General features: G+C 55.9%; 1 protein-coding gene and 1 pseudogene across 5 annotated transcripts in view; one reads left to right on the plus strand and one right to left on the minus strand.

Annotated features, from left to right (window-relative positions):
• The window catches only part of NRG2 (neuregulin 2), a 180,431-nt gene that overhangs the window by 142,594 nt on the left and 22,851 nt on the right, over positions 1–14,986 (plus strand). For 4 of the 5 annotated variants that reach the window (XM_027095776.1, XM_027095786.1, XM_027095804.1 and 1 more), the window contains exons 3-4: positions 6,777–6,895; positions 12,919–13,039. In XM_027095776.1, coding sequence (XP_026951577.1) covers positions 6,777–6,895; positions 12,919–13,039 — 240 coding nt within the window. The remainder of the gene's footprint in view (positions 1–6,776; positions 6,896–12,918; positions 13,040–14,986) is intronic. The other variant, XM_027095811.1, reaches the window with a different exon arrangement.
• LOC113614378 (60S ribosomal protein L17 pseudogene) lies at positions 1,505–2,675 on the minus strand (annotated as a pseudogene).

Below are 14,986 nucleotides of genomic sequence, written 5' to 3' on the forward strand. Positions count from 1 at the left end.
AGCTCCAGCTCCTCTGGTGATGCTGCCCCAGCGTCTTGCAGACGACGGTACCTGCTTAATTAGTGTCCCTGGATGGTTGAAGGCAATTTGATTGTCCAAATCAGCTTTAACTGTGGAGTCCCATCTTGGGCATAAAACTTCTCAAAGGACCTGCCACAGGGTCGGAAAGCCCACCATTGGGCAGTTTTTGGTGAAGGACCCTGACTCTAGATTGGGTCTGGGAGGGCACGTGTGAGGATGGGCTGGTTCCTCAGCTCAGCAAGCTGGCACTGGGCAGACAGCCAGGTGAGGGAAAGGCACATGGCTTTGACTGGTGTCGAAGGAGTCTGTATCTCAGACAGTTCCCCTGTGACATGGAAATTGACTTTAGTCTTTGAGTCAGTGCTCCAGGGAAGAGAATCTGAAGCTCTAGAGTCTCTGGGCTGTGGAAGGTGGCCTCTCTTCCATCTTGGATTGGCCAGACAGGGGGCTCCAGGCACCAGAGAAGCCAGACGTCCAAGGGCAGCCCCTCACCTCTCTCCTGAGGGGCTGTGAGAAGGCAGGACAAGCCTGACATCTGTTCTGCGGGCCCTGAGGGCCCTGTGGACTTCCCTCTCTGGCTGAGGCACACCCCCGCCTTTCCTGCCCCTCCAGAGGAGCTATCATTTCCTCCTCACCCCTGCAAAATGCAAATGAAGATGATTTTAGAGGACCCTCCAACCTGTCCGACAACAGAAAGTGATGGAAAAAGGGTCTGGGCTCAGGCTGATCCTGGTTTGCCAAGTGACCCCGGATGTACACATCCTGCCCTCAGGCCTTAGTCTCCGAAACCTGTGAAAGAGGAGGCAGGGGTCAGGGGTCTGGGCAGGGCTTCCAGTTTTCTGACTCTCTCTCTGTGAACAGGGAGCAAAGACAGGACTGGTCACCCTGGAAAGTGGTCCAGGCAGAAAACAGAAAGTAATTTAAGAGGATTTGGTGCAGATCAAAGGTTTATGGCTGAAAGAACACTGCTTCCTCAGGGAACTTGGGAGGGGGGTCTGGGGTGTCACCAGTCTACAGGGTGCCCATCAAGCTCACCTTCTGAGGCCACCTCACCCCTTCCCCGCCAAGCCTGGCTCTGAGCTGGAGAGAGGAGTGGACAGGCTTCTACAGTTTGGGGGGCCCCGTCTCCCCTTCCCCCTACTTCACTGAGACAGCAGAAGTCAGGAGACGGGGTGCTCCTTGCCGGCCGCATTACTCTCAAACAGTCCACAACATGGCTCATCCTCATCCCATTCCTGATCCGCATGTGGCCCTCACACTCACCCACATCCTCCTGCACACACAGAGCCCTTGTGCCACCAACAAACTCCTTTCTTTGGTGACTTCAGCCTCTCTTTCTCTCCCCCACAACAAACCACTAACATCGCCTCTCTTCTAAAAACTTTCCTTCCACGTTGCCGCCTCCCGTTCCTCCTCCGGCTGTTGCCCCATCTTGCTCCTTCCCTCCATCACCACGTGGAGGGAGTTTCGCACCCACTGACTCTGCACAGCTTATCCTCCACTCCTCTTTGCTCTGCAGAAATCTGCCTGTGAATACAACCCCAGTTCTCTGCAGCTGTGGCTATCGACAGACCCTGTGACCTCAGAGTTTCCCGGCCACCAGGCCTCTCAGCAGCCTTTGGCATGGGTGCCACCTGCTTCCTTGCCCCTGTGGTCCTCCTGCTGGTCCTCTTGTGCCTCTGAGCACCCTGTCTCAGGCGTCACGAATGCTGGGACTTTGCTGTGTTCGGGGCTTCACTCTTCTCCCCTCTCCACCGGTAGGTGATTTCACCCTCTTATATTTGATGACCCCCAAGCCTCCATCTCTAGTTTGATGGCCTTTCTTTTTCCAGACCCATGCTGCCAGGTAAACACTTAGTTACCACCCCGGAGATACCCCACAGATCTCTTTTTTTTTTTTTTTTTTTGCGGCATTTATTCCCAGGCCATAAGTTTTTGTTTCTTCAGTTTCTTCTGGATATCCTTTTCTTCTATGCAACCTCCTCTTCCGGTTTAGGAACAATCTGTTCTTTTTCAGTAAGAATCATCTCAATGTGGCAGGGAGAGCTCATGTATGGGTTGATCCGACCATGAGTTCTGTAAGTCCTGCGCCGCATCTTGGGGACTTTGTTCACCTGGATGTGCTCAATGACCAGAGAATCTACATCTAAGCCCTTAAGTTCAGCATTACTCTCTGCATTTTTGAGCAGGTGCAGTAAAAATTCAGCACCCTTTTTGGGCCACCGACCCTGCTTCCAGCCCCCCTGTTTGGCCTGGGCACACCTACCAGCTCCACCATTGTAATGATGGAATGGCACAGGTTATTTCTGTAAAGTGACATCCTTCAGATACTTGGTGGCTTTTCGGATATGCATACCCTTAATGACCCGGGCAGTTTCACGAGTGTTCTTAAAGTGAACATGAAGACTTGAATCTCTATGATTTGCATGATTTTTGAGGGGTTTTCTGGGTCAGTAGTGAATTTTTAGAAGTCACCTCAGGCTGCTTACCGGAAAAGCTCCACAGACATCTCTAACCCAGAATGGCCCAGTCTAGCCTCTCCGCCTTGCCCCTTGTGCTCTCGTCTCAGCTGTGGCAGAACCAGACTGCCCGCTGGCCGGCACCTGCCCCCATGCCGTCCCCTCCAGGTGGATACCCCGCCTCTGGGAGGAGGCACCCTTCTCCCTGCTCACTTCTGCCCTCCCTGACTTTAGCCTCTTTTCCCCCACGGTCTCACTCTTGACCACACCCCGCCTTTTCTGGGCCACAGGCCCCTTTGTGAATTCATTTCTGTATCTCACATACATGTGCTGAGCAACAGTTGTGTGCCAGGCACTCTATCAGAGGCTGGGTTTGCACGAAGGATCGGAGCAGACACGGTCCCCACCTTCACGGAGCTTCTAGTCTAGCTTCTAGTGGGGAATCTGGTAAAGACCTTGACCCTTGCTTCAGAAAACATGCTCTTTATACACCTGGTTTTGCTTGCAGTTCGAGGGGTCCACAGAGTCACTGACCCCTGTGACTCTGACAGGGGATGATCTTTCTAACAGGGCACATATCTGATCATTCATTCATTTGCTTGACAGATCTCGAGAGCCTGCAGTATGCCAGAACAGCCTAGGTCTTGGGGCCCTTCTGACGCTCCCCTTCCTGGCCTGTAACTCACTGCCTTGCTGTTCCCCTACACCTCGGTGCTCCTGACCCCTGGCCTTGGGCCCAGACTGTTCTCTGTGCTGGCAGTGCCCGCCCCCCTCCTCTCACCTTGTCCTCTGCAAAACTCTCCAAGGCTCGGCTTAGATGTCACATCCTCTGGGTCACCCTCCTGAGCCCTCCAGCAAGCTCTCACCGTCTCCTCCCACAGTGCCTTAGACACGGCTTCATAGCATGGTTGGGGGGCTGTCTCTCCCAGCATGAGAGCCTCCAAGACCACCACCCAGACACTCCCTCTCTCCTGTGTGGCCTGGCAGAGGAGGTCTACTTCCGGTGTGAATTGATGAGGATCTCGCAGGACTAGCTCTCCTCTCCTGGGTGCAGGGTGCCCCTAGGACTGAGCAGGACACCCTCTGGGCTGGCCTTTGAACAAGTTACTGTCCTGGTCAAGCCTCAGTGGCATCAGACAAATGGGTCACCCAGTCTGAAAACGGCCTGGTCGTATCATCTGGGTCTCCTCCTGGGTACTAAGGACCCCTGAGAGCCTGAAGTGTGCCTCTGCTCCCTTCCTGTCAGGACCTTGTCCCATCTGCTGCATTTCTGAAACTGCCTTGCTCCACCCGTCTTGCCCCTGGGCTCCCTGCAGTGAGGCGATGGGTTGGAGGAGGGGCCGTGATGGAGAACTTCTGATTCCCATGTTGTGACTCAGAGAGCTGCCACCTCTAGACACATACTTCACCTGGCATGGGGGCTAGGGGTTAGGGGCGGGAGTCTCCTTTCTGGCAAAATCTTCTCTTTCCTTCTGCCCGCACTGCAGCTTGCACTCTGGCCCTCCCAGCGCTCCGTTCTGCCCAGGCCACGCTCTGTCTTGACATCACTCTTGGTCTACGGAGACCCATTCCCGGTGGGTGCCGCCTGTCTCTGGGACTGCCCCGCTGAGGTGTCTCACCCAAGGCTTCCTGTGCCAGGAGAAAACCGTCCCCCTCCCCAGCCCCGGGCATGGAGCCCACCCGTGCAGAGCCGAGTGTTCCCTTATTTATGAGGGGCAGGCTGGAACTGGCCCCTCAGGCAGGCAGCAGGAGATAGGCACTGAGGAACATGCGGACGGGTGGAGGAAGCAGCCACCCAGATCTCTAGTCCCTGCCAGCAGAAAACTGGCTGAGGAAGGAGGGGAGGGGTGTCCATCACAGGGGCAGACCTAGGTCAGCCTAGCAAGCGGGCACTAGGCCTGCCAGAAGGTGGGAGGGAGTCCTGAGTCCTTGGGGCTTCGGACTGGAGCTAGGAGTGAGGAGAAGAGAAACGTAGTTGCCCACACTCTTTAGGGGCCTGAGAGCCCCACAGAGCCCTACCCTTCAGCACTGACCCCAGAGCCTCTTGTGCAAGGCTGGGGCCACCTTCCTGGAACTGGGGAGATCATCACACGCCTGGTAACCCAAGATGTCTGCAGCCAGCAAACCTAGGGGTCATTGTTTATGTCTCCTTGCCTCTTTCTGGCACCTTAAAGGGGAGGGGCTCTCCCTGCACCCCCACCTTTCCACACATCTCACACCCCTTCGTGCGGGAAGCCCTTCCTTCTGGTTTTAGCTTTCATTCCTCCAGGTAACTGTGAGCCTAGCTCCACCTTGTCCTGCTGCACGTCATGTCGTGTAAGGGAAGCTCCTGTGAATTCAGCTGTGGGTGGGTGACAAGGAGCTTCTGAGTCTGTGTCCCCTATACCTTCTTGACCCGGAGACCCTCAGGTGATCCCCTCCTCTGCTCATCTAATGTCAGGGAAGAGCCGGTGGTCAGGAAGCAGAAGCCTGGTTCGGGACAGCTGAGATCTGTGGCATCTAATTAGGCTGGAGCCAGGAAGGAAATGCTGTCTTAGCCAGAGGGGCCTCCAGGGCTCTGTTTAATGAAGAGAACAAACTTGAATTGACAGAAGAGGGTTGTAGGCAGACACCAGGCCAAGGAGACAGAGAATGGCGTGAGCCGGGAGGGGTGGAACGGAGTCAGGCAGCTGTCACTGTAACGTCGGCAAGGACATCACCACGGCAACAGGGCCTTTTTGACAAGACAAGCTCATGGAGGCTGGTTTGGGGGATCTTGGAATGAGGAGGTCTGGGAAGAACCCAGCATCAGAGGCTGAGGTGGAGCTCAGGAGACAGGTAGGTCCCCAAAGCACAGCCCGGGGAGGGATGTGGGTCATTTTGCCATCTCCTCCATCCCTGGTGCAGCCTCTCTTCTCACCATCCACCCCTTCCCCCATCAGCTTCATGGCTCTGTCTTTCCATCCCTGGGCCCAGGGCAGGACAGCTCGGCTACCCTACCTCCCATGCCACCACTCCTCCAGCCCACTGCGCATATTCTGGGAATCTGATTTTTTAACTCGGGACTAAAAGAGGAGGAGGTTACATCATGTTAAGAAATTTTCATGCTACTTTTTGTTTCCCCCGGGGACCAGGCTGGGGTCCCAGGGTTTAATCCGGAGCTCAGACTGGCCCTAAAGAGCACTGGGGCAGGGGGAGGGATGGGAGGTGTGAACAGATCCTACGGAGCCCAGGCACCGCGGGCAAGTGCAGGGAAGCCAATGGAAGGAAGGAGAGGTTTGGCAGCGTCTTCAGAAAGAAGAGGGGAAGCAGGGCCAGGTGCCCTGGAGTCACCCACAGCACTGAAGTCTCTGCCCAGGCCTCGCCCCACAACTCGTGGCATGCAGGGCTGGGTGCAAAGCCCTCCACAGAGGGGTCAGCCTCAGCGTCAGGCTCCAGGAGACAGCCCACGAGCTGCCTGGGGCCCAAGTCCTCACCAACTCCAGCTCCTTACCCACCTCTGCCTTTGCCTTGCCGGGTACCCTTGGACAAGTCCGGAAGCTCCTCTGGGACTCAGTTTTCCCATCTGTCCTGTCCTGTCCTCCTCCAGATTAGCCACGAGGGTCAAGTCAGGCCTTGAGGATAGGATCTTTTTGCTCCCTGAGGTATCCAAGCTCCCAGCACACAGAAGGCACTCGGTGAACATTTGTTGAATGAATGAAGCGAAACCCCTTGAGGAGGCCACAGAGTGCCCCTTAGTGGCAGGGCCGACACAAAGGCAGGAGAGAGCTACAGGTTTGGACTGGGAGGCTGGGCACAGTTGCCATGGGAACCTGTTAGATTGGTGGCCCTGCCGGGTATCTGGAAATAGGCCTGGCTTATCTAGAGTGACGGGCTACCGCTTCTAAGGGAAGGCTGAGGTAGCTGTGAGCCAGCAGCTGCTCTACTGGAAGGCGGTGGGGGGAGACACAGCGGGCCTGAGAGAAGGGCACTAAAGGAAAAGGAGGAAGGTGGCCATGCGACTTCCTAAGGACTCCACTTTCCTCCCCTACAAAAATGGTTACAGAGAAGGCCCAGCCCTGGAAAAGTGAATGTGACGATTCATGGACTTAGAATCCCAATGTTGTCCTGGGTGCCCAGGTCTCCCTCCAGCCCTGGGGACTCTGCACTCCACCTGGACCCCAGCAATGGCTGGTCGGAGGGAATCTACTTCCCGTCCACGCTGCGTAGACGCTGTGGCTGTGCAGGGAGAGGTGACCTCTGGGTGACTGCTGGGGAGCCACGGCCAACCTAAGCCCTGGCTCACGCCTCTTCGCCTCTTATCCCCTCCCTAACCAGAAAGAACTCACGACTACAGTTCAACAAGGTGAAGGTGGAGGACGCTGGGGAGTACGTCTGCGAGGCTGAGAACATCCTGGGGAAGGACACCGTCAGGGGCCGGCTCTTCGTCAACAGCGGTAGGTGGTCCCCCAACGAAGGGAGGGGTCCTAGAGGGGTTCTGTGGGGGTGGGCCAGTTGCCCCCCAGCCCTAGGGAGGCCCGCACATGATCCATCTTGCACTTGACTCCTCTCCCTCCTGCCACTGCCGTATCAAGCCCCAAGATCTGAGCCGATTCAGAGAAATGCAGTCGAAGCATAAATGTTTAGCTTTGTTATCTGGACCTGGAAGAGCCGCCAGCTCTCGTTTTAAATACCCTGAAAACTAAATATTTTGAAATCAAGAGGTGGGGGTGGGGGGAAGGATATTTTTAGAAGGCAATTATGGGAGGCTGGGCTGCCTGAAGCGGGGCTCCGGGGAGAGGCAGACCCAGGGTGCGCGCAAGCTGCCTGCCCGCTGCTTTGCTGGGCGCCCAAGTGCAGGCAGCCTGCTCCACGGGGCCACGGGTGGGAGGCTTGGGTGCCCCGGGCCCCTGGGGGCAGCCTCAGTTCAGGGATGGCAGGACCCTCTCCCACAGGTCATCCCCTCCCTGGGAAACGTGCAAGGTCAGGAGCCCACGGCACCCTTCGCTTCCCCCCTCCGCAGAGGCAGCTCCGGCTTCGGCATGGAGGCGGCCTCCCTGCTGGGCTGTCCTCTGGTTATTGCCCTTGACTGGAAAGTCACCAAGGCTGCCTGTCCTCAGGTTGCGCCCCCTCCACTCTAGCCTGAGTCCTCAGAACCCCACAGCTCTCGTTCTTCCTCCTGACACCCAGCCTCCGCGTACCACTTGGCTACCTGGTTGTTGGGTTCACTTCCAGTCCTGCATCTCCCTTCATCCCGTGTTTCCACCAGACAGCCCTCCAGTACCCCCTACACCCAGCACAGTCTAATGAGAACCCTGCCCTGTGACCCTCAGAGGAGAGCCTGGCTCAGACCCGGTCTGCCATGTTGTAAGGGACCTCCCTTGTCCTCCCAGCCTCTCAGCTCCTCGATCTCCCTTACCACTGGATCTACCAGGTCTGAGTCTGCGAGTCCTGGTCCGTCTTCTTTCTGGATCTTTCACTCACGTCTGTCCTTTTCATTCCAGCCCCACCTTAGGGGCAATCCTGGCCCAGGTTTCATCCCTGCTGAACCTGGACCAGAGCAGCAGCCTCAAGATGCTTTCGCCCTGTCACTCCCCGACCCATGGAGCCAAAGAACGAGGACTCGGTCCCACAGCCCAGCTCTCACAAATCCGACCCAAATGACCTTTCCGACCCTAACTGTAGTCGGCCTCTCCTTCCCATTTTTATTCTTCCTCCTGCGCCGTCTCTCCCAGGCAGCTATCCTTCTGACCAGTCCAGCCCACCCCAGCGGCACGCCCAGTGCAGGCCCCACTCCTGGGCCACTCCTCGGCCCTCTGTGGTCTTGTGTATCTCTCTCCAGTTCTATCAGATCATTCTTCAGCTCTCATCCTGTTGCTGAACTTTCTTTGCGGGTGTGGCCTTCTGGGTGGACTGTCCCGGGGTGGCTGTACCAAGTCCTGGGATATCGGGCCGGGCCTGGCTTTGCCCCAGAGGGCAGGCAGGTGTGACCTGGGGTGTCACAGGATCGTGGAAGCCCTGGAGAGGCTTCTGGGTCTGCCCCTTACCTGGGGGCTTAGAAAGGCTAGCTGTTTAATCACAGGTGCACCCATGTGTCCTGTCAACTCAAGCCTTCAGCGAGACCTAACTCAGCAAGACGCTGTTCTGAGCGCTGAGGGGTCACAGTCTTGGCTCCCAAAGTCCCCTCAAACGGCAGGAAGCTAAAACCTGAACTCAAAGCGTCTGCCTGTTCTAACACACTGAAGAGGAAAGACAGGCAACTTAACAACGGGAGAGGGGGCATCCCAGGCAGGCGGGAGGGGAGCCTTACAGGATGAAGAGATACTTGATCTGGGCCTTGAAAGATGAGCAGAGATTTTCTCCAAGAGCAAGGGAGAAAAGCAGTTGCAGTAGCTGGCAGCAGGCAGAACATCTCTGCAGCATCAGCTCCCTCCCGGCCCATTTTCTCTTCAGAGATCCAATAAACTCACTCACACCAAGACACTAATGGCTGATAGAGGCTTCCTGGGTTTATCCTTCCCAGGTGTTTTCTTTAAATCCCCCCAGCCCTTGGCAACCAGAATCTCCTTTCTGCCGCTGTGGATTTACCTATCCTGGACATTTCATATAAATAGAACCACAGAATATGTGGCCTTTCGAGACTGGTTTCTTCAACTTAAAATAATGTTTTCAAGGTTCCTCCATGTTGTAGTAGGGTCAGTACTTCTTTCCTTTTCGTGGCTGGATAATAATTCCATTGCCTGGGTCTACCACATTGTTTATATATTCATCAGCTGAGGTTGTTGCATCATTCTAGTTGTTTCCACATTTGGACTATTATGAAAAATGCTGCTGTAACATTTGTGTCCAAGTTTTTGTGTGGACATACGTTTTCAGTTCTCTTGGGTATACACCTAGGAGTTGAATTGCTGGGTCATATAGTAACTATGTTTAATTTTTTGAAGAATGACCAGCTGTGTTTCAAAATGGCTGCGCCATTTTACATTCTCACCAGCAAAATATGGGGGGCTCCCATTTCTCCACATCTTCACCACCCCTTGTTATTATCCATCTTTTTTTTTTTAAAAATACAGCCACCTGAGGGCGTGTGAAGTGCTATCTCACGGTGGTTTTGATTTTCATTTCCCTAATGAACTTCCAGGAGTATTTGCATTTAGTAAGAGACAATGCTTTAACCTACAGAAAAGATATCATCATCGGCCAAGGAGACCAGACTAGACCCTGGGATGGTAGAAGAAGGTACCTTTCTCTCAAGAATCAGATGTCCATTTGCTCATTAGAAATATTTGTAAATATTCGTTAAGCACCTATGACATGTCAAGCGCTGTGCTCGACACTGGGGTTCGTTCACCAGTGAAGCAGACAGACATGGCCTCTGCCCAAATGGAGCTTACATTCTAGTGGAGGAGCTAAGCTTTGGACAGCTAGTAATTGCATAACTAGTCCTTTAATTGTTAGAATAAGCACTACAAGGAGAAGTTACAAAGCTAAGGGAAGGAATGAAGGAGGAGCCTGAGCAGCCTCTCTGAGACACTGATATTTTGAAAGTCCTGGATAAGAAGGCTCGTGGCCTCTTAGAGGAGCTGGACTAAGCCAGTGGAGTCTGAATATGCTGCAAGACAGGGACAGGACATGAAGTGGGAGAGGTGGTTAGGCCCAGATTAGACTTGGGGAGGGGGAGGGGGACTTTATTATGAGTATGGATGGAAGCCATTGGAGGGTTTTGATAATGGAAGCGACTGATCAATTTACATATTTTAAAGACCCCTTTGGTGGCAGCTGCGAAGCAAAAAGGTTAGAGATGAAGGCAGGAGTGAGGGCAGAAAGACCAGTGAGGAGGCGATTGTGGCCATCCAGGAAGGAGACCACAGAGGCGGTATTGAGACATGGACAGAGCCTCAGGAGGAGGTGGGAAGGCAGCCCTCAGTGATGGACGGCTAGGGGGACAGAGAAGGACCAGAAATCAAAGGTGCCCTCTAGGCCTTTGGTTTGTGCTGTCCAGTCATTGAGATGAGCAAGGCTAGAGGAACAAGTGGCTGGGGCAGATGAGTGGGAGCTGAGTTTGGGGTGGATCGGCGCCATCCCCGCGGTGGTATCCAGGGAGCGGCCAAATTCTCCCACTCGGAGGTCATCTGTCATCTCCACATCCCCAAACACGGGAGAACACAGTGAAGAAATACGAATAGGCTGATGAGGCAGCGTGACACATTGCCTTAGGAGCCCACGTGTGCTGCAATAGCACGAATGCACCTCTTTAGTGTGGAAAGCTTCTGGCGTGAGCCTTCACCACCAGCAGAGTTGGCTGCCGTGAGCTGGGAGGGCACTGCCGTCACAGGGGTGGCCTCAAGGTACTTCTTTTTGAGGTGGAAAGGCCTATGGTCACTTCTCTCCACACCTTCTACAACCGGCTCCCCCATTGCCCTCCCTTTTTACCTTTCTGGGGCCCCAGCCTAGTCCCCGTGATGACATGGTTCTGGCAGCCCTAGGCCATGGATCCCAAGATGGGGCCCTGTCTTCCCTCAGGAGTCGTCCTCTGCCTCCCAAGGCCTCAGTGAGCACAGATGTACGTGTAGACAGGCCCAAGCGTGCAGCTGTGGTCCTGCCACCATCGTCGCTCCTGCCCGCTGCTCATGCAGCCCATCGTTGGGCAGCTTCCTCCACCCCTGGCTGCAGAGGGCATCAAGCTGCCCTGAGATTTCTCTGGCTTGGCCAAGGCCCATGAGAGGACTCGGGCCCGTGGTCCACGTCGTGTTTGCATTCATCTTCCCGTCAAGCCTTGGTGCTGACGTGTTCTTCTACGAGGGACCAGGTGCCTGGTGAGAATGCTCAGCCAGATGTTAGGAGCCCTGAGGCCTTGTTACAACACACACTGGACTCTGGAAGGCCCTTCCCTGCTCTCTTTCCTCACTCCTCCTTGGCAATGTAACCGAAGGGCAGGACAACCTCTAGGGTCGTCCCGGCAATGAGATTTTATAACTCACAGGCGTGGTCACCTCAGCTGTTTGTCTTCTCTGTCCCTTTCTTAGTTCCCTGGGTCTCACTGACCCAGAAGCATGTGGGTCCCAGCCTTGTGTGGGGTTGAGCAGAGGTGGGAGACGTCAGCAGGGGTGGGGCTCCAGGATGCCAGACCAGCAGCAGGCATGATGTGGAGGGAAGGTGGGAGCTGGCCCTACCCGCTGGGTTTTATCAGCGAGCTCCTCAGACATATACAGAGGCAGAGCTGTGTATACACTCCCAGTCCCGTGCTCCATCCGTCTCCCCACACGTCTAAACACTCAGGGCGCCAACTGCCGGCCCTCCTCCTCCTCCTCTCATCCCCCCACTTACTTCGGGGGATGGTGGAGACCCAGTACCCCTGAGTAGACAGGACCGGCCAAGGTAGGACGGGCCACCTCAGTCAGGAGGCCACCGCTGGGTGGGCATGAGAGACCCTCAGAGCCACAGAAGCTGAGGGGGGAGCAGGAACCGGTTTCTAGCTGCCCAGCATGGATACACAGCCTAAGAGGTTAGCTAATAGATAAAGACTGAAATTTGGGGCAAGAATTTTCACTTGAAACCAGGCTCCTGGCTGTCATCCCGTTGGGGAGCAGTGCTTTTGTGATTTTCACTGATCAAATGAATCTGTTCTAGCAGGTGTGCCGTCTGGGTTAGCAGCCTTGAAGCCCAGTCTTGCTGTCACCTAGTTTCCACATCCCAGCCGTCCCCCAGCCCTCTCCCCAGCAACGTGAAGCCCCGGATTTACAGCCTGGACTGTCCAAGGCCTGGAGGCTCCCTCCAGAGGCCACAGCTGACCGGGTTGGGGAGGTGGAGGCTGCCTGGTGAGGGAGGACACGAAGGCAGCCCGGGATGCTTATGGAGACGCGCATAGCGGCCTTTGTAGCATTTCCGGGCACCTTGGCCCAACTCTGGGACAAAGAGGGGAGAGACGGAAGCTAGGGTTCTCGCCGCAAGTCCCTAGATCGCAGAAAATTACAGTGCCCGAAAGGTGCCATTCCCCTCAAAGCCCAGCTCCCTGTAATCACGCCCTGGTCCATAAGAGCCCCAGCAGTGCAGACAGATATAAATGTCTCCTCCCTGAACCCCTGTGACTTGCCCCCCACGTAAGACATGGTGCCTCATCCACCTGCAGCAGAGCCCCCAGAAAGGCAGGCAGGCAGGCAGCAGAGGTGGGCCCTTATGCCAGAAGATGGAGCAGTTTCTGCTAGCCTCTCATCCCCACCAAAAGAAGAAAATCTTCCCAGCCTTTGAAGGTTTGCCTGGAGCGAGGGTGCAAGGTGGTGCTGGGCAGATGGTCCAAGCTCACGGTGGCCTCCCCTTGGCCTTGTTGGTGACCTGGGAGGGACCACCAGACCTTCCCCCCACCCCAGCCATTCCTACAGTCTCTGATCGTCCAGCTTTGAGATGGGCCATGAAGGAGGTGATTCCTGGGGCCTAGAGGTGGTCTCGGTGGGTCACCGGCACGTGTCTCTCGTACCTCCAGTGAGCACTACCCTATCATCCTGGTCGGGGCACGCCCGCAAGTGCAACGAGACAGCCAAGTCCTATTGTGTCAACGGAGGCGTCTGCTACTACATCGAGGGCATCAACCAGCTCTCCTGCAAGTAAGTCACCAGTGGGGGCAGGCATGGGGGCAGGAGCAGGGGGAGAGAGGCTGGGGCAGAAGTGGAGGGCTCTAGGAAAAGTGAGCTTCAAGATACTAATAAGGGGTCTCCAAGGGGTGTAGACAGGGAGGTTTGCCCCACTTCCTAGCCCTTTCCTGGAATACAGGGAGATGTAAGCTCTAAAGGGCTCAGGGCTTCTGCAGTCCCAGTTTCCCAGGCCCCTACCCACCCCATCTTCCAATGTCCACCCTTTCACCAACACCTTCTTGGGAGATGGCTAGACCAGTCTATGCCCGGGGCACTGGATTCTCTCTCTCTCTCTCTCTTCCCCTCCCTATCTCTCAGCAACTTTCCAAACTTTGTTCTGATGAACATTGCCCAGGGTGCATCTTCCCCAGCAGTGAGGAGCCTGGCAGGGTCAGGTAGGGCACATGTCCCAGAGCCCTTGCTAGCTGAGCTCTGCTCTTATAGCCTTGAGGGAAGAAGAGGGCTCTGCCCCCAGTGCTCGCCTCAGGACCTGGCTCTTCTCCCTGCCCAGCAGGAACCCAGTGCCCAGATATGCTCTGGCTGCTGCCTGTGCCACTTCAGTCCCTAGCCCCTCTCTGGGGAGTGAAGGGCTACCAGCAAGTACATCACTCTGGGTGTGGCTGAGTGAGGGAGGTCAGGGTTGAGGAAAAGCTCATGTTGGGACTCTGCCTCCCCCCAAGAGCTGCCCCGAAGGAACTCCCAGGAGCTGAGGACCCCCTGCTCCCCACCCTTAGCAAACAGGGTAGGTGGGAGCACAGTGATCAGGGAGGGCTTGCTCAGGCCCAGCCACATCTTCTGGGAGCCGGGCCCCCACTGCCCCCTTGACAGATTCTCTGGTAGGTGAGCAAGGAACAGGTAGGGGAGCTTGGTGAGGGCAGCACAGGTTCTGGCCGGATCCTGAGTAGAGGGAGGGAGGCCTAGTTCACAACTTTGGGTTTCAAAGCAGCCCAAGCCTAGGGCACTGGCGATGTGCCAAAGCTGCCCCATTGCCGTGGCATCTGGGCAGGGGCCAGCAGAGTGCTGATGAAGATTCCCGGAGAGAGGCGTTTGCCCTCTCCACAGATAAGGTCAGATTCAGCGCTCCTCTCGGCTTTCCTGCCTTTGGCCTCCAGCTCCAGAGCTGCGTCTCCCTCCTGACTACAGCCTTGGCCAAAGACCCCTCCACCTCACAGCGTGATAACGAGGGGCCACACCTCCTTCACACCCTCCCCTCAGTGCTGGGTGAGCTGAGCCTGGACTGCCAGGCACACCTGTGCCTCTTGCTCCAGCTGGCCTCCTTTGCCAGCATCCACCTCGGCTCCACCTGTCACCTGCTGCCATCCGCCTTCCGGCCTCCCCCATCCTGAATCTCAAGGGACAGTCCCAAAAGCAACAGCAGGTCCCCCAGGGAAGTTCTCAGTCCAGACTCAGCCCCTCATCCTTCCTCTCTCTTTCTGCCTCTAGGAAGCTGCCACATTAGTGCCACAGACCCTGGGGAACATTCTAGCCTTGAAAATGCTCTGAGCACTTTGGAATAGATCTATAGAAATGCATAAGCGTTCTGGAATACCTCACAGAGATGGCCTAGCCCTGGACCCCTTCTTCTTGTCCCCCACAACAAACACATACACCCCAGGCCTCTCTTCTTCCCTAGCCCCTTGGATCCCAGAACCTTGAAGGGATCCAGCATTGTCCCTGGCTCCAGACAGAAAAGGTTTCAGCCACCCGGGACAGGTGTCGGGGCTGAGGAGGGCCATGGGACCCAGGACTCCAGTGCCAGAGTCTAGTGTGGGAAGGAGTAGTGAGCTATAGGATTCCCAGGGGCCCCTGCCAGCAAGGCTGTACCCCTAGGACTTTCTGGGTGCTGCCCAGCTACATCTGAGAGGAGCAGAGGGCAGGAGCCTGAGCCACTGTGAAGATGCTGTCCTGTTTCCCCGCCCC

This window comes from Aethalodelphis obliquidens, unplaced genomic scaffold, assembly GCF_003676395.1.
Source record: "Aethalodelphis obliquidens isolate GAN/ISIS:26980383/991018 unplaced genomic scaffold, ASM367639v1 scaffold4, whole genome shotgun sequence".
Classification (NCBI taxonomy): domain Eukaryota; kingdom Metazoa; phylum Chordata; class Mammalia; order Artiodactyla; family Delphinidae; genus Aethalodelphis; species Aethalodelphis obliquidens.